At 43.7% G+C, this 27,007-nt stretch overlaps 1 protein-coding gene across 2 annotated transcripts in view; it reads left to right on the top strand.

Annotated features, from left to right (window-relative positions):
• kansl3 (KAT8 regulatory NSL complex subunit 3) overlaps positions 1–27,007 on the top strand; it is an 84,993-nt gene that overhangs the window by 44,383 nt on the left and 13,603 nt on the right. For both annotated transcript variants that reach the window (XM_080217231.1, XM_080217230.1), the window contains 3 exons: positions 14,457–14,645; positions 16,317–16,401; positions 22,003–22,169. In XM_080217231.1, the coding sequence (XP_080073357.1) occupies positions 14,457–14,645; positions 16,317–16,401; positions 22,003–22,169 (441 nt within the window). The remainder of the gene's footprint in view (positions 1–14,456; positions 14,646–16,316; positions 16,402–22,002; positions 22,170–27,007) is intronic.

Below are 27,007 nucleotides of genomic sequence, written 5' to 3'. Positions count from 1 at the left end.
AAACCTAATTTCACTGAATTGTCAGATGAGAAGATGCTGAGTAAAATGGAGTTTAGCGGAATGAGAGATGTTATTGTTGAATCTGGAGTTCCTGTGCAGGCCAAGCACAAATTGGCCCTTTTCACTTACTGCCCCATGCAAAATAATTTCATGGATCTCTGTGCTGAAATGAATAGACAGCAAAACAAATGATTAGAGAGAACATTGAATTCGGATCACTTGACCATTGAAATTACCAAAGATCTTAGATGTTTGCAAAATATCTAGTTGGCCTCAGCCTTAGAGTACAGAGAAAGCCCTTTGGCCGATTGAATCTACAATGACAAAACTACACTAAATCGACACTAATCCCACTTTCCAGTACTTGATCCATAATCTTGAATGTTTTGACATTTCAGGTGCTCAGCCACATACTTTTTAAAGGTTGTTAGGTTTTCCATCTCAATTACCCTCCCAAAGCGGTGAGTGAAAAAATCTCTCTGCAAATCCCCTCCAAACCTCTTGCCCCTCAACATAAAATTATGATGCCCCTTATGGATGCTTCAACTCAAGGAAACAACCGCTTCCTATCCACTCTTTCCATACTCCTCATAATCTGATAGATCTCAATAATGTCCCCCCTCAGCCTTCTCTACTGTCAAGCAAACAACCCAAGCCTATCCAGCCTCCCTTCATAGCCTCCTATGGGACTTAAATGCTTTATCCTACGCAGTTTCTAGGTGTCCAGATCGGTAATAACCTGTCCTGGTCCCTCCATGCTAACACTACAGTTAAGAAAGCCCAACAACACCTCTACTTTCTCAGAAGATGAAGGAAATTTGGCATGTCAGCTCCAATTCTCACCAACTTTTACAGATGCACCATAGAAAGCATTCTTTCTGGTTGTATCACAGTTTGGTATGGCTCCTGCTCTGCCCAAGACCACAAGCAACTATAAAAGGTTGTGAATGTAGCCCAATCCATCACGCAAACCAGCCTCCCAGGCATTGACTCTGTCTACGCTTCCCACTGCCTTGGCAAAGCAACCAGCATAATTAAGGATCCCACGCACCCTGGATGTTCTTTCTTCCACCTTCTTCCGTCGGGAAAAAGATAGAAAAGTCTGAGGACACGTAGAACCAACTCAAGAACAGCTTCTTCCCTGCTGCCATCAGAGTTTTGAATGGACCCACCTTGCATTAAGTTGATCTTTCTCTACACCCTAGCTATGCCTGTAACACTACATGCTGCACTCTCTCCTTTCCTTCTCTGTGAATGGTATGCTTTGTCTGTATAGCACGCAAGAAACAATACTTTTCACTGTACACTAATACATATGACATTAATAAATCAAATCCAATATCTTGGTGAATCTCCTCTGTACACATCCCGATGCTGCCTTATCTTTTGGTCAGGCCACCAGAATGGCACAAAATACTCCAATTGTGGCCTAACCAAAGTTTTTATATAGCTCCAACATAACCTCCCGATTCTAATCAATTCCATAACTAATAAGGGCAAGTGTTCTCTATGCCACCTTAACTATCCTGTGCAACCACCTTCAGTGATCTGTGGACTAGCACTCCCAGATCCCTCTGTTCCTCTGAGCTTTGTAGTGACTCTTTGTCCTTGAATATGTCCCACTTTCCCCAGAAACAGTCCAGGTGATCCAGAAATCTAAGACCCTCTCTCCTGCACCAACTCTTGAGCCAGCATTCATCTGCCCTATTCTTATATTTCTGTGCTCGCTAGCACGTGGCGCTGCAAGAAATCCGGAAATGACAACCTTTGAGATCCTGCTTTTTAATGTGCTGCATAAATCCCTGAATTCTTGATGCAAGAACACAGCCTTCAGTCTACCTATATCGTTTGTACTAAGGTGTACCATGACCTGTGACTTATCACTCTCCTCATACAGGATGCCCTGCATCCTGTTCAGTCATATAGAAACCAGAAGCAGGATGAGGCCATTCGGCCCTTCACACCTGCTCTACAATTCATTTTCATGGCTCATCATCAAATTCAATATCCTGATCCCCTTTCCTCCCATATCCCATGAACCCTTTAGCCCCAAGAGCTATATCTAATTTCTTCTTGAAATCAGACGTTTTGGCCTCAGCTACATTCTGTGGTAGTGAATTCCATGAATCCACCAACCTTTTCTCACCTCATTCTAAAAGGTTTACCCCTTATCCTCAAACTATGGCCCCTAGTTCTGTACTTCCCCCCCACCCTAATTGGGAATATTCTTTCTGAATCTACCCTGTCTGACCCTGTTACAACTTTATCAGTTGATATGAGATCCCCTGTCACTATTCTAAATTCCAGTGAATATAATCCTAACTGACTTCGACTCTCCTCATATGACAGACAGCTATCTCAGGAGTCAACCTGGTAAACTTTTGCTGTACTCTCTCTGTAGCAAAGACATCCTTCCTTAGGTAAGGACACCAAAACTCCACATAATATTTCCCCATATAATTGCAGCAAAACATCCCAATCCCTATACTCAAATCCTCTTGCTATGAAGGCCAAGATACCACTTGCCTTCTTTGCTGCCTTGACATCTTTAACCCTGGCCCAGGGAGGCAACACAGGCAGAAGTTCCTGTCTGTACTCTCAGTAATGAAGGAATATCATAATTCCTCCTCCTCCTTCCTCCCATCCTGTACAGTCAGGCTGTTTGTGGTGCTAGAAGCTTGGCTCTGACTGCACACCCTTGAGGAAGCACCCTCATCAAATTTCAAAATGGCAAACCCATTTGGGAGCAGGACCTCAGTTGAACTCCAGAACAACCTGCCTGTTTCTCTTGGACTGTTCAATGGTCACCCTTCTTTCCTCCAGTCCCTTGAGCTGCAGTGTGATCACCTCTCTGAGTATACTTTCCACATAACTCTCAACCTTTCATATGTACCACAGCTTCTCCAGTCTCTGCTTGAGCTCCAAAAACATGTCTCTGCAGTTAGGAGTACTCCTTGCAAAACTGGTCGTCTGGAATTCTGGTATGGTCATGACTTTCACATATGACCAATCACACTCTCCCCTCAACTGACCTCACTGTCATGTCTTGAACCTACTTTGTCTTTCTTGCTAACTTTTCAAATTATGTAGTCTTAAAGTAACTTAGTCTCCTTGTCTAACTGTACATTGGCCTATTTATCCTTGTATCACTGAAAATTAGTTATCACTTTATTATGTTGGCTCTGAATTTTAATCATCCCTGGTGTTTCTCAGTTAATTCCTTAATATTACGCTTTTCTAATTTACTGTTTTTTTGGGTCAGTCCCAGCCAAGTCCGAGTCACCCGACCTGACTCACCTAATCAGCTGCCTCTTGCCATGTGTCTGAATCCTGACGTCACCTCAAGAGCTCTGGGTTCAATGAAGACTCACTGTGCTGCACTTTGTAATGTGTCCCTGCCACTCCTCTCTGCTGCTTCCCATCTAGTTCACTCTCTCTGCAGGGATTCTATGATTCTGGTGCTCTGTGTCTCTGACCCTTGCCGCACTGCTTTGAAAATAGAGGTATTTTTATTGAAGCTGTTTTCATTTTATTCAAAAATGCAGCAAGCTTTGGTGATCGGTACAGTACAGCAGAATCATTCTCAAACAGATACATGGAGGAACATAAGAAATAGGAGCAGGAGTAGGCCATCTAGCCCTTCGAGCCTGCCCCGCCATTCAATATGATCATGGCTGATCTGAAGTGGCTCAGTTCCACTTTCCCGCTTTCTCCCCATAACCCTTAATCCCCTTGCCTACCAAAAACCTATCTACCCGCGTCTTAAATATATTTAGCCTCCACCACTTCAACAGGCAGAGAATTCCAGAGATTCACCACCCTTTGACTGAAGAAGTTCCTCCTCAACTCTGTTCTAAACTGCGCCCCCCCTTATTTTGAGGCTGTGCCCTCTAGTCCTGCTGTCCTTTCTGAGTGGGAAGAACCACTCCACCTCTACCCTATCCATCCCTTTCATCATCTTATACATCTCAATGAGATCTCCCCTCATCCTTCTAAACTCTAACGAGTACAAGCCCAGTCTATTCAGCTTCTCCTCATAGCTCAACCCCCTCAACTCCGGTATCAGCCTAGTAAACCTCCTCTGCACTCTCTCCAAGGCCAAAATATCCTTGCGTAAGTACGGCGACCAAAACTGCACACAGTACTCCAGCTGCGGCCTCGCCAGTGCCCTGTACAGTTGCAGCAAGACCTCCCTACTTTTATATTCAATCCCCCTCGCTATGAAGGCCAGCATCCCATTTGCCTTCCTGACCACCTGCTGCACCTGTAGGCTGGGTTTTTGCGACTCATGCACAAGGACCCCCAGGTCCCTCTGTACCGTAGCATGCTGCTACTTTTCGCCCTGTAAGTAGTAGTCCTTCCTACCATTATTCCTACCAAAGTGGATAACCTCACACTTGCCAACATTGTATTCCATCTGCCAGGAAGGAGGGATAAAGAATTACCAACACAGATGGTTTGAATTATTCATTGTATCAAGCACTTCCCACCAGACAAGTAACAAAAAGATATATTGAAGGATATCAGGATTCAGTGGTACAACTAGGCTTGCAGGATAACAGCTACAGAACTTAGGGAAAACCTTGCAGGAGTAAACTGGACAATGTGGAGCCCAGAGCTTGAGGATAAGAGTCCCAAACTTTACAGGATGTGTTCGATTTAGCTCAAAATAAACAAGTCCAGAAGTTTCACTGTTTGGCATTGCAGAATGATTGTGTGCCAATTCCAAGTTGAAGGATACCTATTACTATCCATGAGCAAAGGACATGCTTCTGTGCTGCAGGTATTAATATGTTGTACAGCCTTTTGCATTTTAGTTTTTTTCCATTAGACCCTGTATTGGATGTGAGGGATCGACTCTAAGGGCCTTATGAAAGTTCTTTCCAGCTCTAAGATTATTGAATTAATCAACCTTAATTTTGACACGACCAAAATCAATGCAGGTAATCTCACACATCTACCTTGAAGTTCTGACACAACGACGATATGGCAGGGTCAAAACTGTGTCATGAGCTTGGAGTAATATGCAGATGGTGCAAAGCTTTAATTGCGCTTCTTTTGCTATATCAGAAACTGAAATTTTATTTGCATATTCCCAAATACCACCCTGTGTCTCCTCATCACTATTTACTGTGAGGTTGCCTTCCCAAGACATGGGAAGGCAACACAGCATGTCCTATGTATTATCATCAGATTTAGAGCACAGAGTGTTGTAAAATTTACTAACTAAATGCCAGCACCATAGATAACCAGGAAAATCACACTTATCTAACACTACCATAGGATCCCTAAGAAATAGAAGTGACTGAATGATACAAGGACTGATCAGTTTCAACATCAAGCCATGTGGAGTGGGGGGCGGGGGGGGGGGGGGGGGGGGGTCTTCCCTCACCCATTCACCTGTAAATTTAAGGTGAGAAGCTAACTGGTACAAATTAATATTTGGTATCCTGAGCTCTCCTTTGGAAACAGGCAACTACAGCTTAACTAATTTTAAACAAGGCTTCTTGTTCCAAACAAAAGAACTGAACGACCCATTAATTTCCTTAAGCACCTGAGCAGGCAACAGGATAGGTAACATTGAGACTCAGAGGTTTACAGCATAGAAACAAGCCCTTCAGCCCAACTTGTCCGTACCACCCAGTTTTTGCCACTAAGCTAGTCTTAATTGCCTGCATTTGGCCCATATCCCTCTATACCCATCTTAGCAAAGTAACTATCCAAATGCTTTTTAAAAGACAAAATTGTACCCACCCTCTGTGTGAAAAAAATTGCCCCTCTAGACCCTTTTGTATCTCTCCCCTCTCACCTTAAACTTATGCTTTCTAGTTTTACCTTGTCAGAGGCCTTGCTTAAGTCCATATAGACAACATCAACTGCACTGCCCTCATCTACCTTTTTGGTTACCCCTTCAAAAAACTCAAACAAATTTGTGAGACATGGTTTTCCACTCACATAGCCATGCTCACTGTCCCGAATCAATCCATGCCTCTCTAAATGCTTGTAGGTCCTGTCTCTCAGAATACCTTCTAACAGCTTACCCACTATCATTGTAAGGCTCATCAGACTGTGGTTTCCAGGCTTTTCCCCGCAGCCTTCCTTAAACAAAGTCACAACATTTGCCACCCTCCAATCTTCAGGCACCTTACCTGTGGCTGTTGATGACTCAAATATCTCTGCTAGGGAACTGCAATTTCCTCCCTTGTGTCCCACAACTTCCTGGGATACACTTCATCAGGTCCCATGGATTTATCTACCTTGATGCCCTTTTAGACTTCCAGCACCATCACCTCCGTAATATGTACACTTCTCAAACCATCACTATTTATTTCCCCAAGTTCCCAAACATCTATGCCTTTCTCAACAGTAAATACCTATGAGAAATATTCATTTAGGATCTCACCATCTCTTGTGGATCCACACATAGATGACCTTTTGATCCTTAAGAGGTCTGACTCTCCCCCGAGTTATTCTTTTGCCATTTATGTATTTGGAGAAGCTTTTTGCAGAGGATAAAGTGGCCTAGGTAATGTATTCATCTGAATCAAAACAGTTCTACCCAATCAGGAAATTAGTAAAGGTGACCAACAGTGTGGGTCCACATTAATAGAGGCTAGTAATGGAGGGAGGTTTGCCTTATATAGCTGCCAAAAACCAGGGGTAATATGAATGTCCAGATAAGTGAACCCCAATGGAGTCATGTGTAAAGGGAAAAAAAGAGGGAGGTGGTCTACCTCTTAACCTGCCCAGGGGCATTGGCTCCGATTTTGTGAAATTAATGTTATAACCTGAAAAAAGAGAAAACCTCGCCACCATATCAATAATGGCAGGAACAGAGACAATCCACTTGGAGGCAAACACCAGCATGTCATCTGCATAAAGAAAAATTTTGTGCTGCCTATCTCCACCAGACATACCTTGGGTGGGGGGAGAGAGTTGTCGTAGTTGTCGTCATGTCAAAGATTCAGCAGCTAAAGCAAACAAAAGGAGATGGGGCATCCCTGCTTTATCCCTCTCTGAAGGCCAAAATTCTCTGACCTATAGCCATTTGTGAAGACCACTGCCAATGGGTTCTTTTGGAGTATTTGAATCCACTTCACAAAGTCCCCTCTTAATCTTCCTAATTGTGCAACATGTCGTACAAATAATTCCATTTCTACCCTATTAAAGACTTTATTGGCAGCGAGGGAGATTACTGAAATGGAGAGGGAGTCCGGTAAGGATTCTTGTCATGTGAAGCTGAAGGAAATTGGTGCAGTTCGGGCAACACTGGACTGTTTGTTGACCCAACATGCAGAGAGGAGTTTGAGGTTTGCTGAGCTGAATTGTATGAATTTGGGAATAATACAGTATACATTTGGCTTTTATCCTAGGAATATCGAAAGACTTGGATAATATCCAGCAATCTCCTAACATGATTACCTGAGTTCCAACCCTTAATAAATTCTGTCTTATCATTCTGGATAATACAGTAAGAAGTCTTACAACACCAGGTTAAAGTCCAACAGGTTTATTTAGTAGCAAAAGCTCGTGGCCTGGTGTTGTAAGACTTCTTCCTGTGTTTACCCCAGTCCAACGCTGGCATCTCCACATCACTCTGGATAATCATAGGAAGGGTATTCACCAAGCACGTCGCCAGAACTTCAGTCAACACTTCGAAATCAATGTACAATAAAGAAATGGGCTGTAACAAGTACACAGCTCAGGATGAGGGAAATATTCACCTCATGGAGTGGCTGAGGGACAAATGTACTGACAATGTGAACCTATACCAAATGAACCGACTGACCACAAGTACCAGAGACTCCTCAGCATGTTGCAATTTAAACAAATTAGTGTGAAAGCTTTGTTAATATCTTCTGCCCTAATCCTCCTACGCCCCTTGGAGTCCACCACAGAAAATATATCCTAGAGTCCAATTTCCTCCTCCTAATAAAAGCCAAATGTGTTATTCCCAAATTCATACAATTCAGCTTAGCAAACCTCAAACTCCTTTCTGCAGGTTGGGTCAATAAACAGCCCAGTGTCACCCAAACTACACCAATTTTCTTCAGCTTCACGTGACAAGAATCCCTGCTGGACTCCCTCTCCAATTCAGCTAACTGAACCTCCAACTCGCGCTCCATCAATCTACGCCTCTTTCTAGTGGAGAATGTCTAAACCTCTAACAAAGGCCTTGCAAGTCTCCCACAGAATCAAATCACAGAATACTACAGTGCACAAGTGGCCCTTTGGCCCATTGAATTGAGGAGCTCACATGAGGAAGAAAATTGACGGAATAAAAAATATCAAATTCAGTCGTGAAGTATGAGATGGAAGCATAATCCTCAAGGAAAGATGCATCAGATCTCCAGGACCTGGGCTCCCACTAGAGCAGAAATTCTAAAAAAAGGACTGGAGTGTGGCCAGAGATCACAATATCACCAAAAGTACAAGAGACAACCAACTACAGGATCATCTTTGGTGCAGAAAAATAGTCAATTCTGGTGTGACACAAAACAAAGTGTACTCTTCATCCTTGGAATGGGAAGTTCTCCATACATCTGAATAAGACACCTCCTCACAAGCCGAGGCCAATGCCCAAACTTGCCACGGAGGAGAGTTTCTCAAAACAGTGAGTTTATCCATTGGTGGGTTAAAATGACAATTACAATCACCACCAATAAGTGAATTATCGGAGGCCAGTTCAGCAAAGTCCACAGAATAGAATCATAGAATCCCTACAGTGCAGAAGGAAGCCATTTGGCCCATTGAGCCTGCACTGATGATAATCTCACCCAGGCTCTATCCCCACAGCCCCACATTTTTACCCTGCTAATCCCTCAATGACGCTAACAGAGAATTTAGCATAGCCAATCCACTTAACCTGCACATCTTTGCAAAACCCACGCAGACATAGGAGAACATGCAAACTCCACACAGCCAGTGATCCAAGCCAGGAATGGATCCTGGGTCCCTGGCGCTGTGAGGCAGCAATGCTGTCCACTGTGCTGCCCAAAAACCTCAGTGACAAAGTCCAGGAGACATTTAGGGGAACCATAAACATTCATTATTGATACAATCTCCCCTTATACCAGCCCCTTGACAACCACATAGCGACCCCCTTTCCCAAATAAGAGGCAGATTCTTATTAACAACACTGGTGCCCTCAACTACTGGTTGAGAAAGAAACAATAATACCTGCACCAGCTAGTCTGTCTTGAGTTTGATTTGCTCCCGGTCATCCAGATGAGTCTTTTCCAATCGCTTTGTCAGCTTTCTCCTTCTTAAGAAAAAACAAGATCTTTTTTCTTTCAATAGGGTGATGAATTCCCCACACATACCAGGAGCAAATTTTTATTGTAACCATTCCCATTGCTTATTTAACCACAAATAATACAGGATATTGGCAAGATGGTGGTTAAAGCACCATGGATTTTTGTCTCTCACTTGGGCACGCACCACAGGAGGCTTCCTCCATCCCAGCCACAGTGGAGGTACCGATTCAGCATCTCTTCCCAGGATATATAGTTTGTCTGTACCACAGCAGAAGTTGAGCAAGGAGTCTCTCACCTCAAAACAACTGAAACAATAGGTCAGCCCTTAACCTCTTGGGGATTTTCCTCGCCCGCTGTGACGATACATGGGGCACCACCGATTACCTTCATATTGAACCACTTGCTCACCTCCCTCCAGTGGTGCTTTCCATTTGACCACAATTGTCATGAAGGATATCTGGTGAAAAAGTCCAGTGCCAAAGATACCTGGAATATAAGATGAGGAAATGGATAAAGATAGCACATCTCTTGTATCATACAACCTAAACAATCCACTCCTCCAGAGCAAGAAGTACATAGTAAGATGCATTCCATTAGTGATAAATGGATGCTCCTGTGTACATCAGGCGAAAGAGCAAACATTTGCTATCATGTACACTCAGGATTGTCCTGATCAATGTGGGAAATCACATTGTAGAAGGATCAGTTAAGAGATGGAGTTAAAGGGGATACATTCAGTGATCAACAAGGATTGACAAAGAACTGGTAATGTGACTGAACAGGATCCTCTGAGACACTCACCTCTTGGCTCAGTCACAGGATTATCTTGGCCAATATGAAAAAGCAGAGAGCAGGATCAAAACAAGGAAGTAATTTCTGAGGTTATAGTCCAGGATTAATGAGGAATTGCAGATCACGATTCTGAATCATTATTTTTCATGGATTCTAAAAAATCCGAAGCCTCAGCAGGCTTGTTGAAATTGTATAAAACACTGGTGAGGCCACAAGTAGAGTATTGTGTGCAGTTATGGTCACCATATTACAAGAAGGACATAATTACTCTGGAGGGAGAGAGAGTGCAGAGGAGGTTTACAAGAATTTTGCCAGTGTGACTGTGGGACAGATTGATAGGTTGGGATTATTTTCCTTGGAGCAAAGAAGGCTGAAGGGTGACTTGATAGAGGTGTTGAAAATTATGAGAGGAAGAGATAGAGTGGACAGGATAAAATTATTTCCCTTGGTGGAGAATTCTAGAACCAGAGAATATAGATTCAAGATAAGTGGCCTCAGAGGGATAGATGAGGAAGTTTCTCCCAGAGGGTAAAAACAAAATTCGCTGCCTGAATTGGTGGTGGAGACAGAGACCCTAAACACATTTAAAAAGTCCCTGGATCTGCACCTTAAGTGCTGTAAGCTTTGGGCAGGGTTCAGGAAGATAGGATTATAAAGGGCACCTTGGTATGCCTGGGCTGGCATGGATATGATGGGCTGAATGGCCTCCTTCTGTGCTGTAACTTTTCTATGGTTCAAACCGAATGGATTCCTCAGGATAGTGCAGGTCATTCTGAATTACAAAAGTCTTCAAACCTTTTCTGACCACATTGAAGCCTTTGCATTTTTGCTGCATTGCTGTCTAGGAGGATAATACTTTTGCCCCATCGTAGAGCCAGTTCCCACCACGACTGACAGTCCTGAAGCTCTGGAAACCTCTGATAATAGGCTGTGGAAGTTAGTTGTCCCTGGACCTCAAGGATCAGATGTGCTGCCCCGCTTGAAGCTTCCTTTATATTGAGGTTAAAAAAACATGGCATCCACCTTTAAAATATCTAACTGGGAGCCTGCCCTCAACTCCGTCTGGAAAACCAATCACAGGATGCTCTTCCTTGGGCTCTGATTTTTCAGCTCCATCAGGATATCAATATATCATGCAGCTGATTTGCCAAACTTTTTGACATTAAGGATTCTATCTTCCACCTCACTGAGCCTCTTGCCGGTATTCTGCAGTTCATCTCAGTGAGCATTAATGTTCTTTGTCAAAACACCGAGGTTGCCATCTATAACTATAATAATATTCGCAGCCATCTCCTGCAATGCCTTGGGCACAGTTCTGCCCCAGGTGCCCCAGACTGCTGTTTTTTTTATCAGACACTTGTCGGCATTCTAACATCCATACTCCACCAAAAATGTTCCAAGGATATAGAATGGAGTATACGCTTTCAGGGTAAAGCCCCAGAGCTTGCAGAAACACGACCATTCCCGCTCTTGCATCACAGAGCTGCGACTCTGTGCCCCACTGCTTAATCAGCTGCTCCCCACCAGGCTCACTCTTCCTCTGGCCTCCGGTGCTCTGGGTTTTCCTGTGAGATCACAAGAGCCGTCTGCAGGACATTGTTCCCAGACTCCCCAGCAACTTGGAGCATATCAATGAATGAAACTGAGCATATGAATTCCAGATACTGATTCTTACAGGTTGAACAAGAAAACTTGAATTTAAGAATGTAAGGAGCAAGAGTAGGCCATACAACCTTTGGAACCTACTCCTCATTCAACAAAATCATTGCTAAACCTCTTCAGTCACCTCAGTTTTGCTTCTGGTCTCCAAATCCCTGATTTTCATGAAAATTCTTTCAATTCCAGCCTGGGATATACTGACATGTAGGGTTCTTGGGATAGCAAACTCCAGGAATTCACAACCCTGAGTGAAGAAACTTCTGATCTTAATCTAAAATGGCCTTCTCCTCATCCCAAGGGAATGCTTGAATTCCTGACTCTTTAGCCATTGTAAACAGCCTCTCAGCACCCATCTTGTCAAACCCCTCTGTGAACTGTATATAGTTCTGAGGGATCATCTCTTGTTTTTCTAAACCCTAACCGGTTTATAGTGCTTTTCATAATCGTAAGACATCCTGAAGTGCTTTAGTCACTACTGTAGTTTTTTTGTCATGTTCACTTATGGAATGTCTGGAATACAACACGCACTTTGCACACAGCACACTCCCATGAACCTGCAATACGGCCATAAGATAATATGAAAACACAGAACAATCTATGACAGAATTAAACCATTCATCCCATCGTGTCTGTGCTGCTCAAAAGCAGAGTAATCCCACTCTGCAGCCCATGACCCATTGCCTTGTAACTCTCAGCATCTCAACTGGATGGTCAAGTGTTTTTAAATGAGATGAGGGGGTGCCATCAACATTGGAGTGTCTGGCCAGTTTGTTTCTTTGGAGACGGTTTGAAAATTTTTCCCTGGCCGGGCATGCATGGCAATTTTAAGGGGCCATTTCTTAGTGCAATCTGCATGGAAAGTATCAGGTACTTATACACAATAGACTTTGATTTGAATTATTATTGTCACATGTACTAGTATACAGTGAGGAGTATTGTTTCTTGCTTGCTCTACAGACCAAACACCATTCTTGGAATACATGGAGGGGGGAGGAAAGGAGAGAGTACAGAATAAAGGAAAGGAGAGGGTACAGAATAAAGTGTTACAATCATAGCTAGGGTGTCATGAAAGGTCAAATTAATATCGGGTAGGTCCATTCAAAAGTCTGACAGCAGCCAAATCTGTGAGATTGAAATAGAACATTGTTAGAAAGTTTAAAAGAGTTAAAGCTATGTTTTAAAAGATTAGAGCGAGAGTAAAAGATAGAGTTAGAGGGTATGCTGGAAACAGCTTGGCAGAAGTCGCCACGCTGTGATGCCATCTTGAAAGCACAGACCGTTCAGCATAAGTAGTCCATGCTGATTTTCTGTGCTCCACCTGAGCCTCCGCATTAGGTCTTCCAAACTCGCTTGCCAATTTTCTGTCTGTTCTTTCTAGCTTTGTAAATCTACACTCATGTTTCCATACTCTCCCCACAACACAAACAAATCTCTCCGGGATGATATTGGCCTGGCCCTGTTGAGATGCGACCAGTGTGGTTTGTACAAAGTCCCACCTCTGCCAAAACCAGTCGTAGCGCTGCAGAAATCGAAAGCTCTTGCTGCTGCACTATCGCTCCGGCCAAGCATCCAGCTGCACTTGCCGCAATCAGTGCACTCACTGGCACGTGATACTGGGAGTAATCCAGAGATTATCACATAGGACATTCTACTTTGTAATTTGTTTCCTAACTGAAACCAGGGTGAGGCCTGCAGTCACGGAAACACACCCCTATTGCTTTCCTCTATTCCACAGTTGAACCACTGTTACTCTGTGGCCTTAACTCTGGCTGTCTTCTTGAGGGGAAATTGCCCTTTCTAAATACCGGTTAGAGAGTAAGGTGAACTTAGGAAACTGTTACATTTAACTGCCTGATGTGGGCATTGTTGGTTAGGCCAGCATTTGTTGCCTATTCCTAATTACCCTTGAGACAGTGATGGTGAGCTGCCTTCTTGAACGACTGCAGACCACGTGGTGTGGATACACCCACAGTGCTGTGAAGAAGTGAGTTCCAGGGTTCTGTGTGAGCAATATTGAGGGTACAGCTGCTTTATTCTGGATGATGCTGAGCTTCTCGTGGGCTGTTGAGCTTCTCTCATCCAGGAGAGTATTCCATTACACTACATTCTATCTCGCAAATGGTGGATAGCAAGCTTCCAGGAGAGATGAAACTGCATCTTAAGAGTGTGCAGGCAACAAGGGACCGTGTGAATGCCAGACAGGCAAGGAGGATCAGGCAGTTAAACACCTCACCCTGGTGTCAGAGTAAAGAATGCCACGAGCTTTTGCAGAACATACAGAGACACTGAGCAGCTAGGCGTCATGGTCAATGTCAGTTCCACTGGGATTGGTTGAAAGAGGGGTGAGGTCCTGCAGGTTCTTAGGAAATAAACGACAAAGTAGCACCTCCTACGTAGTAATCTCTGGATTACTGCCACACTCCACTGGCTCCACAAATTCCGAACATTTCCAAGCTCTCTCCCTCCTGTTTGATAAGTGAAATGGAATCTTTCATTTTAGAGGCTGGACAGAGCCTTGATTCTAATGCCTCATATGAAAAATGGCAACTTTGACTTGGTCAGTACTGCACTGGGATGTGAGCATCACGGGAGGGTATTCCATCACACGATATCAGCTTAACTCTTAACCAGTGCTGACTGTCCATGAGCAATTAAATGAGATGCTTAAAAATGTTCTAAGTGCTGCAACTTTTAATGTTGTTTATCTCTGGTGGGCCACCATTGACAATGTACATTGCTGAATTTCAGTTCCACTCTCAGCGGAACAGCAAGAGCTGGTGGAGAAGGAGGATGTGAAGAGCCAGCTGAAAAGGCGGCAGACAGCTAGTCCAACTCAAGTGGTTGCCAAGCCTGCAAAAAGAGCCAAGATCAAAGTAACCATTCTCTCCCAAGGAGAGACATCAGCTGCGACCATGCCTTACACAGGTGCCAAGGAGGGTAAGTAGGCATCATGCCATTTGGCTTCATTCCACAGTTCAGTGCCCTGTCAGAGCAGAAAAATATCTGGCCCTTGAGGGAGAAGGGAAGCAGTCCTTTTCCCATTTCCTTCCTGCTGCAACTCCCTCCTCCTCTATTAGTTTTGGAGCTGATGTTCCTTCATTTTCTCGAAATTGTTATGTGAGAGTTCTGTTTTGTGCCTGAGTTGGGAATTCAAAATCAGCATCAATCTGAACAAATAAATCAAATTGCAAAGCAGGTAGAAAGTGGTAAACATATTCTGCTGGATATCAGACACGCATGTGCGTGGACAGCTGGAGGGGTTCACAAATCTGTTTCCAACTTTGATGGTGCTTCAACCAAGTTTTCCAATGTTGCAGTTGTGGAGGAAGTTAAGAGGAGCTATATCAGACAGTATAAAAACCCAACATGAAACTAACAGGATTGGTGAGGAGGAGCTTTCGAGAAGAAGCAAATAGGGGCCTCTAGTTGAAGAGGGCATGTCGCGATTACCATCAAATGCTGCACTGCCTCCTGTTTCACTCACCTAATAATGTATATTTTATTAATATCCTGTTCTAAAGCATGAAGGATATTGATCACATTGTGCTTATTCTTCTCTTTCACTGTACTTGGTCCTGGGAGTCAGGCTTGTTGTTCACTTAAAGCTGAATATTGTACCCAGGGAAGCAGACATTTGCCCTGTGGGTGTGACTTCACCAGATTGAATGCAGATCTCTTACTTCGGGTTGTCGGTCCACATCACACAGTGATCCGAGCAAAAGAAAGCTAACTGTAAATCTTAAAGATGAACCAGTAAGTTAAACTTGAGGCACCTTAAAGTTTGACTTCTGTGAAGCATGTGTCCCAGAGATGACAACCACCAGGCCTGCTGAGGTCGGAAAGGAGCTGTTCTTATCAGAATCTCTCTAAAATAATTGTAATATCCTTTCTGTGAGCTTTCTGTTCACATAAGGAGCACATTGGTAACAGCTTAAAGGATTGCTCCAGCTTGTATCTTGTGTTCAACGTTGGTGATTGCAGTCAATGGGAATAGTTTTGAACCCAAGGAAAAGTTCTCAAACAAAATGCCTCAACAGTGCAATCCTGGGTAGAGGAGACGTTGTAAAGTTAAATCGAAATGGGCAATTCTCTCTGAAAGCTGGCTTGGCAATTCTGAACATGTTTGAGTTTGGGTATTATAAAAAATCATCTTGGAAATACCGAGCAGGTCTGGAGAAACTCTGCAGTCAGAAACAAAAGTTGACGTTACAGGTTGACTGGGTAGGTGAAAGATCATGAACCTGAAACGTGAATTCTGTTTCTGTTTCCACAGTTGCTGTCAGAGAGGCTGAGAATTCTCAATATTTCCTGATTTTATTACAAATTCCTGCATGTGCCGTATTTTACTTTTGTACCTGGTGTCAGTTCATCTGTTCCCTTGAGAAATCTGAATATGTTTTGCTGGGCACCAGAAAGCCAGAGGACTCAGGACCAGAGTGTGGGGTAACAGCCAGACCAAGGAGAATGAAGATTGCTGTTCGATACTTGAGTAAAATAGGAAAGAGTTTTTAATTAAGCTGGAGCAGTAATGTCGTCTGATCACAGTAATTATGAACTCAGTAAATCGGGTTGATGGAGTCGATTTGATTTATTTTTCCTTGTTGGCAGGTGGGGTAGGGAAATCCTTAACTTTGTCAGTGAGTCACCCAGGATCTGGCAGCAAGGAACTGACTGGAGCTCTCACGGGTCAAAGGTAGGTGCAGTCTTGCTTGGCAACATAATCCCAGGAATGTTTCATTGTGTGACATTGTAGAGTTGAAAGATTTGCACTGGCGGAGGGTTGGGTGGCAGTATGTCATAACCAGACTCAGGCCTGTGAACAGAAAGTGTCATGAGACATGGTTCTCAGAGAAACATCATCCCTCCCCTGAAAGCCTTCATAAAGGACAGTGAGACTGACAACGGTCTGACTTAAGGCACCTTAGGAAGCTGGTCTTGTGCTTCTTAGTCTGGTTGAGGAATGAGCCAGTTGAAGAATTGTTGGAAGTTGTGCTCATATTTATTGACCTCCAGGGCATTGGACTGGTTCTGCCCATGAATTCAAATCTACTTTCTCCAGTTTTAATTAATTTATAAGGAACTTTTGTAATTCTAACTCTCCATCGATTGTTTTAATATAAATCAACATGCTTCAGCATGGATGCAAAACTACACCAGCTCTCCAAGTACAATCTTTGATCAACATCTTGGTGCTTAGACATTGGCTGCAGTGTGTCCCAGTGCCTGTGATTGGTGTTTGAGTGTCTGGGCACTCTGTATTGTGGTCACCATTCCAGTCTAGAATAATTACCATGCTCTGTGACCTGGCTACCCATCCTGAGTCTTACAGTGATCTGACTCTGCTGATCTGACTCTCAGGCGTCCACCAATCGCTCTCCAAGAGCTAAAAAGCACTGCTATCTGTGTCTGTATCATAAAATAGTTACAGAAAGGGAGGCCAATTGGCTTCTTTGCTCGTGCAATGCATCTAGTCTGACTTTCCTGCCTTTTCTCCATGATTCGGAAAATATTTTCTCTTCAGATAATGATCCATTTCTCCCTTTGACATGGGAGAATCTGCCTCTCCCATGCTCCCAGGTAGTCCATTCAATATTCTAACAACTTGCTGAGTAAAGAAGATTTTCTTCATGTTGCCATTGCTTATGACCCCAAGTATCTTCAATCAGTCAATTCAATTGAACCTTCCATCAAGGGGAAAGGTTTCTCCCATCAACTCTGTGCACATCCCTCATGATTTTGAAAACCTTTGTCAAATCTCTTTTCAACCTTCTCGTAGAGTCATAGAGGTTTACAGCATAGAAACAGGCCCTTCAGCGCAACTTGTCCATGCCGCCTTTTTATTTAAACCCCTAACCTAATCCCAATTGCCCTCATTTGGCCCATATCCCTCTATACCCGTCATACCCATGTTACTATCTAAATGGTTTTTAAAAGATAAAACTGTGTCTCTACCTACTACTACCTCTGGCAGCTTGTTGCAGACACTCACCACCCTCTGTGTGAAAAAATTGCCCCTCTGGACACTCTTGTATCTCTCCCCTCTCACCTTAAACCTATGCCCTCTAATTTTAGAGTTCCCTACCTTTGGGAAAAGATATTGACTATCCAGCTGATCTATGCCCCTCATTTTATAGACCTCTATAAGATCATCCCTCAGCCTCCTGCACTGCAGAGAAAAAAGTCCCAGTTTATCCAGCCTTTCCTTATACCTCAATCCATCAAGTCCTGGTAGCATCCTAGTAAATCTTTTCTGCACTCTTTCTCGTTTAATAATATCCTTTCTATAGTCGGGTGACCAGAGTTGCACACACTATACCAAATGTGGCCTCACCAATGTCTTGTACAACTTCAACAAGATGTCCCAACTCCTGTATTCAATGTTCTGACCGATGAAACCAAGCTTGTCGAATGCCTTCTTCACCACTCTGTCTATGACTCCATTTTCAAGGAGCTATGAACATGTATCCCTCGATCTCTTTGTTCAGTAACTCTCCCGAGTGCCCCATCATTAACTGAGTAAGTCCTGCCCTGGTTCAGTCTATCAAGATGCATCACCCCGCATTTGTCTAAAATAAACTCAATCTGCCATTCGTCAGCCCACTGGCCCAATTGATTAAGATCCCGTTGCAATCGGAGGTAACTTTCTACACTGTCCACTATGCCACCAATCGAGGTGTCATCTGCAAACTCACTAACCGTGCCTCCTTTATTCTCATCAAAATCATTAATATAAATGACAAATAACAGTGAGCCCAGCACTAATCCATGAGGCACATCACTGGTCGCAGGCTTCTGGTTTGAAAAACAACTCTCTAAAACCACTCTCTGGCTTCTGTGAAGAAGAAAATTTTGTGTCCATTTCGATACCTCACCCTGGATCCCATGAGACTTAATTTTATGCAACAACCTACCATGTGGTACCTTGTCAAAGGCCTTGCTAAAGTCCACGTAGCCAACATCAACTGCACTGGCCTGATCTACCTTCTTGGTTACCTCGTCAAAAAACTCAATGAAATTTGTGAGACATGATTTTCCACTCACAAAGCCGTGCTGACTGTCCCTAATCAGTCCTTGTGTCTCTAAATGCATGTAGATCCTGTCTCTCAAATACTTTCCAACAATTTACCCATCACAAATGTGAGGCTCACTGGGCTGTAGTTCCCAGGTTTTTCCCTGCAGCCCTTTTAAACAAAGGCACAACATTTGCCAGTCACCAATCTTCAGGCACCTCACCTGTGACTATTGATGATTCAAATAACCCGATTGGAGGACCCACAATTTCCTCCCTAGCCTCCCACAACGTCCGAGGATACACTTCATCAGGTCCCGGGGATTTATCTACCTTGATGCACTTTAAGACTTCCAGCACCATCTTCTCTGTAACATGTACCCTTCTCAAGAGATCACTATTTATTTTCCCAAGTTCGCTCACATCCATGCTTTTGTCAACAGTAAATACTGATGAGAAATATTCGTTTCGGATCTCATCCATCTCTTGTGGATCTGCACATAGATGACCTTGTTGATTCTGAAGAGCCCCTACTCTTTCTCTTATTACTCTTTCAAAAAAAAGTAATTTTGTTTGTAGAAGCTCTTTGGATTCTTCTTTGCCTTATCTGCCAAAACAATCTTGTGTCCCCTTTTTGTCCTCTCAATTTCTCTCTTTACTCCTGTACTCTTCAAGGGATTCACTTGATCCCAGACGCATGTGCATGTAATGTGCCTCTTTCTTCTTCTTGACCAGGGCCTCAATATCTAGAGTCATTCTCCAAGAAGAATACTCACAGCTTCACCAATCTATCCACCTTTGGAGACATTCTTGTGAATTTTTTTTTACTCCTCCTCGAAGGCCTTTGTATCCTTCCTTAAGTATGGTGACCAGAACTGGACACAATACTATGCTTTCATCGTGTTTTAGACAGGTTTGTTATGAATGCCTTCCTTTTGTACTTTATGCTGCTATTTCTGAGTGCCTGAATGTCTTGTGAACCACTTTCTCAACTTGCCCTGTTCAAACATTTGTGCACCAATAGCCAGCTCCAGGTCCCTTTGCTTCTGGTCCATTTATATCATCATGCCTTTATTCTTCCGAGCAAAATGGTCATTTCACACTTCCCTTAAATGTTGTCTGCCACTTGTCTGTGAATTCCACCAGCCTCTCTTTGCTTCTCTGAAATCGAACACTGTCCTTGTAGCATTTCAAAAACATACATTTTGCGTCATTTGCAAATTCTGAAGTTGTGCCCTGTACGTTGAAGTCTAAATCATTCATATGTATGAGGTAATGCAGGGATCTGAACACCAACCTCTGGGAACGCCACAAATACCTTCCTCCAGTTGAAGAACAACTATTCACCTGAACCCTCTTTCCATCAGTTGGCGAATGTTCTACCCGTGTTCCTACTGTCTCTTTTATTCCATAGCTCTGACCTTGTTGCCAACCCTATTATGTGGCAGATTATGAAATGCCTTTTGGAAATTCATGTACATCACATCAACACCATTAGTTTTATCAGCTGTCTCTAGCATCTCTGTAATGTTTGAAACTGGAGAGGAAAGGTTTTAGTATAGGCCAGCGGTTTCAGTACTGCTTCACTGAGGAGCCACTTGATACTGATAAAAGTTGAACTGCAGGTGATGGCATTTCAAATTGGTTAGCTCAGTTGCAGAAGTCTGAGGGTGAATCAGTTTACAAGAGCTGGACTCTGTGCAAGGAACAGGCAGTCCTTCAGCTAGGAGTCTGAACAACAGAAGTCAAGGTGAAAGGGTCTGCAGTTATGCCTGGGCTTGATACTTTGTGTTTGATAAGTGGGCAGCACAGATAAAGTTTCCTTTAATGTCATCTCTGTTGTCGACCTTATAGTGAAGGACTTGTTGCAGTGAGTCTCTGCATTGTCTCTTCACTTTAACCTCGTGTTGTGAGACTTGTTACTGTGCTTACCCCAGTCCAATGCCGGCATCTCCACATCTTGTCTTTTCAACACATCGACTTTCTAACAAGAGAATCAGGAATCAGCTAACTCCAGGATCTGGATAAACACACAAACACAAGCAGTAGATGTAGAAGTGAAGTAACATTTGAATACTGAGCCATGGCCTCCGAGCCAGGAGATTGTGAGTTAAAGTCCCACTCCCGAGTATTGTGCTCCACAATCCAAGCTGACAGTTTATGCAATTCAGAGGGCGTGCTTTGCTTCAGAGGAATCTGGATGTCCTTGTGCATGAATCGCAGTAAACAAGTATGAAGGTATGGTGGGTATTAAGAAAAGCAAATGGAATTTTGGCATTTATTGCTCAAGGAATAGAGTATGAAAGTAGGCAAATGTTGCTGCAACTGTGCAAGGTATTAGTGGTACTGCACTGACAGTACTGTGTACAGTTTGGGTCCCCTGATTTGAGGGATGTAGTTGCATTGCAGGCCATTCAGAGGAGGTTCAGCAGATAGATTCCAGAGATGAGTGGGTTGCTCCATGAAGAGCAATTGAACAGTTTAGGCCGATACTCTGGAGAGTTTTGAAGATGAGAGGAGGACTAATTGTGGTATACAAGATAGTAAAGGGGATTGACAAAATCAATGTAGACAGAATGTTTTCTCTTGAGGGGCAATCTAGATTGAGAGAGGAAACATAGCTTAAGGATAAGAGGTAGCAGATTTAAAACGGAGATGAGGAGAAACTACTTCTCTCAAAGGGTGGTGAATCTGTGTGTGTACCGTACACAAGATGCAACTTGCCAAGGTTCCTTCAACAGCATCTTTCAAACACATGATCTCGACCAACTCGAAGGCCAAAGGTGGCAGATGTGTGCAAAGGCCAACTGCAAGTTCCCTTCAAGTGACACCCATCAGACCTGGAACTATATCCCCATTTTTTCATCATTGCTGGGTCAAATTCCAGGAACTCCCTTCTGAACAGAACTGTGGGCATACCTAAAGTTAAAGTTAGTTTATTGGTCACAAGTAAGGCTTACATTAACACTGCAATGAAGTTACTGTGAAAACTTCACCAAAAGTACCTGCACCAAATAAACTGCAGCAGGTCAAGAAGGCAGTTCACCAGCACCAGCTCAAGGGTGATTTGGGGATGGACAATAAAGACCAGTTTATTCATCAAAAAATAATAAAAAAAAAATTTTGTGGGATCTTGCTAACTCCCAGTTTGGACAATGATAACACTTCAAAAGTAGTTTCTTGAGTCAGGGGTGCTTTGGGGTGTCCAATGGTTGTGAAATGCATTTGTTCTTCCCTTAATATGAAGAGAACTTTATCTTCTCATACTCTCTCTGTTTCTTTCAGATCAGTCACTGTGGACACATTCTCCAGTTGCCCAGGTACAGTAACCTCACCTGCTCCAGCCATTAGCACAACAACCAGTGCCTTCCACACTATTCAGGCGAGACTAGTTGCTGCACCGGGCTCCAATGCTTCACAACAACCTCATTCTGGTCCTATCACAGCATCAGGTACCTAACAGTTTGTGTGTTCCTGAATGTGTTCCATCTCTTGGAGTAAATGAGGAGAAACACCAATTGTTCATAATTGACAACAGAGAGAGTTCCGTTCATGTAGTGACTTCGAATGCACTTCCTGAAAGGGGATCAGAATCTTTAATTCTTTAAGGTCCAACTTTGACAAACGGTCGTCTAGACTTGAAGCGCCAGCTCTTGTCTTTCCTTACAGATGCTGCCAGACCTGCTGAGATTTTCCAGCATTCTCTCTTTTGGTTTCAGATTTCAGCATCTGCAGTAATTTGCTTTTGTAGAGAATTCTGCTGATGCAGTGATTTAGAATGCACTTCCTGAAAGAAGATCTGAATCTGTAGTAACTTTTAAAGGAAATTGAATGTAAAAAAAACAAATTAAGAATTTAGGGCTGTGTGGAAAGTGCAGGGAATGGATAATTATTTCAAACAGGTGCACCTTTGGCTGAATGGCAGCTGCAGTAAGATTTTGATTTTCTTTTAACACCATCTTCTTGCTGGAATTCTGTGTCTTTGGGGATTGACACTCGCCCATACTTCATTGAATGCAAGCCGCTGAACATTGGTTGACTATTTTACTGTGCGGGGATAATCACAGACCAGCCAAATGCTGGGAGTGGCCAAGCCATCAGGACATTTTGGATGGCCTGTTGAACATAGCAGTGCAGTAACATTTTTCAGGATTTGTTCCCCGCCAGCACTTGTCCCTGAACTTGCGGGATGGGGAGGAGATCTTAAACAAACAGAATCTCACAGTTGTCTGCACCAGGACTAACATTTCTTTCCAATAACTCCATCAACCATTACCAACTGGTTAATTAGGTCAAAGACCAGAACCCATAAATACTGTGACTACAAGATTAGGCCTGAGGTGGGAAATTCTACAGTGAGTAACTCACCACTTGACTCCCAAAAGCCTGTCCACCATCTGAAAGGTACAAGCCAGGAATGTGAAGGAAAACTCTTGACTTGTCTGGATGGGTTTGGTCCAGTAACAGCGAAACTCAGGCAACTTGAAACCATTCGGGACAAAGCAACTGACTGTCCACCCAGCAGCTTCAACATTGACTTCCTCCAGTACCGATCCATAATTACAACAATGTGTACCATCTATAAGATGCACTGATAGGGTGGGATGGTGACACAGTGGTTAGCACTGCTACCTCACAGCACCAGGGTCCTGGGTTCGACTCCTGGCTTGGGTCACTGTCTGTATGTTCTCCCTGTGTCTATGTGGGTTTCCTCCGGGTGCTCTGGTTTCCTCCCACAGTCCAAAGATGTGCGGGTTAGGTTGATTGGCCATGCTAAAATTGCCTCTTTGTATCCTGAGATGCGTAAGTTAGAGGAATTAGTGGGTAAATATGTCGGGATATGGGAGTAGGGCCTGGATGGGATTGTGGTTGGTGCAGACTCGATGGGCCAAGTGGCCTCTTTCTGCACTGTCGGATTTCTGTGATTCACATAGAAGGACAAGATCAGTAAATGCACGGGAACAGCACCTCCTGTAAGTTCCCCTTCAAGTCCCTCACCATCCTGACTTGGAACGATGTCATAATTCTGAAGTGACTTCCCATCATCATCTCAAGGGCAGTTCGGGAAAGAGTGGAGACAACCACAGTTTAGTATTTGAATGAGACCATTCAGCCCACTGTGTCTTTGCTGGCCAGAAAAAAGATGGCAGCTGCTCATTTTAATCCCACTTTGCAGCACATGGTCTGTAGCCTTTCAGCTTAACGCATTTCAGATCCAGAGACTTTTAGCCCCAACCACCAACAAAGGCAATGAATTCCAGGCACCCACCACCCCCAGGTGAAATCGTACTTTCCTCATATTTCCTCTAATCCTTTTAGCAATTACCTTAAATCTTGGTCATTGATCCCACAGCTCAGGAAAACAAGAATTTTCTGTCTACCTTGTCGAAGCCCCTGATAATTTAGTACATCAATTAGGTCACCTCTTCGCGTCATCTTTCCTAAGGAAATCAACCCAAGCCTATCCAATCTTTCCCCATAGCGGCAATTTTTAAGCCCCAGTAACATGCTCCTCTGCTCTCTTTCCAGAGTAATTATGTCCTTCTGTAACGTAGTGACCAGAAATGAGCAGAATATTCCCCTTTGTGGCCTAACCAGCGTTTTATACAGTTCTATCATTGTGTCCTTGCTTTTGTATTCAATACCCCATCGAATAAAGAACAGCATTCCATCTGCTTTCTTGACCACCTTGTCTCCCTGTCCGGCGCATGTGAATATACACTCCAAGGTCACTTCCTCAACCATCTCAATGTCTTCCCGTTTATTGATTGTTCCCTTGCTTTGCTTGCCCTCCCAAAATGCATTACTTCACACTTTTCCCCGATTGAATTCCATTTGTGACTTTTCTGCCCACTGAACCACGTGGTTGATATAATTCTGGAGTCGACAACGATCCCCTTCACTATCAGCTGCATCATCTGCAAATTTCCCAATTATTCCATCTATATTTCAGTCTAAATCGTTAATATATCCAACAAACAAAAAAGGTGCCAACATTGTCAACAATATCCACTGTACTACTTTCATTAATCCTCCTTGCTACCTGTGCAAAACGTTCTATAAAGTCAGTGAGACACAATCTTCACCTTACACAACCATGCTGACTATCATGGTATATATGGATTTTAGTAAGGCGTTCGATAAGGTTCACCATGGTAGGCTTCTGCAGAAAATGCAGATGTATGGGATTGTGGGTAATCTAGGAAGTTGGATCAGGAATTGGCTATCAGATAGGAGACAGAGGGTGGTGGTTGATGGTAAATATTCATCATGGAGTTCAGTTACGAGTGGTGTGCCTCAGGGATCTGTTTTGGGGCCACTGTTGTTTGTAATTTTTATTAATGATCTGGATGAGGGTATAGTTGGGTGGATTAGTAAATTTGCTGATGACACCAAAGTCGGAGGTGTGGTAGATTGTGAGGAAGGGTGTCATAGTCTGCAGGGAGACTTAGATAGGTTGCAGAGCTGGGCCGAGAGGTGGCAGATGGAATTTAATGCGGAGAAGTGTGAGGTAATTCATTTTGGTAGGAGCAACAGATGTGTCGAGTATAGGGCTAACGGGAGGACTTTGAATAGTGTGAATGAACAGAGGGATCTAGGTGTTTGTGTACATAGATCCCTGAAAGTTGGGAATCAAGTAGATAAGGTTGTTAAGAAGGCGTACGGTGTCTTGGCGTTTATTGGCAGGGGGATTGAATTTAGGAGTCGCAGCGTCATGTTGCAACTGTACACTACTCTAGTGCGGCCGCACTTGGAGTACTGTGTGCAGTTCTGGTCCCCGCATTACAAGAAGGATGTGGAGGCGTTGGAGAGGGTGCAGAGGAGGTTTACTAGGATGTGGCCTGGTATGGTGGGGAGGTCCTATGAGGAGAGACTGAGGGATTTAGGGTTGTTTTCGTTGGAAAGAAGGCGGCTAAGAGGGGATCTTATTGAAACATATAAGATGATTAGAGGTTTAGATAGGGTGGATAGTGATAGCCTTTTTCCTCGGATGGAGAAAGCTAGCACAAGGGGGCATGGCTTTAAATTAAGGGGGGGTAGCTACAGGACGGATGTCAGGGGTAGGTTCTTTACCCAGCGGGTGGTGAGGGATTGGAATGCCCTGCCTGCTGCAGTTGTAAATGCGTCTAGTTTGGGGGCGTTTAAGAGATCTCTGGATAGGTTTATGGACGAAAAGGGATTGGTATAGGCTAGTGGGTCATTGTTTTTGTAACTGGTCGGCGCAACATCGTGGGCCGAAGGGCCTGTTCTGCGCTGTAATGTTCTATGTTCTGTGTTCTATGTTCTATCTCTGATCATAGAATCCCTACAGTACAGAAGGAGCCATTCAACCCATTGAGTCCATACACAACCACAATCTCACCCAGGCCCTATTCCCGTAACCCCACACATTTACCCGAAAATCGCCCTGACACTAGGGTCAATTTAGCATGGCCAGTCAACCTAACTTGCTTGTCTGGTATGGAGGGCATTAGCTATGAGGAGAGTTTGGAGAAACTTGGTTTGTTCTCACTGGAACGACAGAAGTTAAGGGGTGACCTGATAGAAGTTACAAGGTTATGAGAGACATGGACAGAGTGGATAGTTAGAAGCCTTTTCCCAGGGTGGAAGAGTCAATTACTAGGGGGCACAGGTTTAAGCTGCAAGGCACAATGTTAAAAGGAGATGTACGAGGCAAGTTTTTTGCACAGAGGATGGTGGGTGCCCAGAACTCACTGCCAGGGGAGGTAGTGGAAGCAGATACAAGAGTGAGTTTTCAGAGGCGTCTGGACAAATACATGAATAGGATGAGAATGGAGGGATGTGGTCCGCAGAAGGTTAGGGGCTTTTAGTTCAGTCAGGCAGCATGGTCAGTGCAAGCTTGGAGGGCTGAAGGGCCTGTTCCTGTGCTGTAATTTTCTTTGTTCTTTGTCTTTGGAGTGTGGGAGGAAACTGGAGCACCCAGAGGAAACCCAAGCACACATGGGGAGAATGTGCAAACTCCACACAGTGACCCAAGGCCGGTTTTGAACCTGGGTCCCTTGCGCTGTGAAACATAAGTGCCAACCACTGTGCCACCATGTCGCCAATCAATCCCTGCCTTCCTAAGTGACAGGTTACCCTGTCTGTCAGAATTGTTTCCAATAGTTTGCCCACCTACATTATTAATGGCATCTCTGATAGGTCTAACCTTTTCCTTATTCTGTTGCTCTTAACATATTGGTAAAACATCTTCGGATTTTCTTTGACTTCACCTGCCAATCCATTCTTTGCTTTTCTAAGTTCCATTTTCACCTTGTTCCTGTACTAC

This window comes from Carcharhinus amblyrhynchos, chromosome 34, assembly GCF_965287045.1.
Source record: "Carcharhinus amblyrhynchos chromosome 34, sCarAmb.v2.hapA, whole genome shotgun sequence".
Lineage (NCBI taxonomy): Eukaryota > Metazoa > Chordata > Chondrichthyes > Carcharhiniformes > Carcharhinidae > Carcharhinus > Carcharhinus amblyrhynchos.
This window is presented reverse-complemented; position numbering and strand designations above follow the sequence as displayed.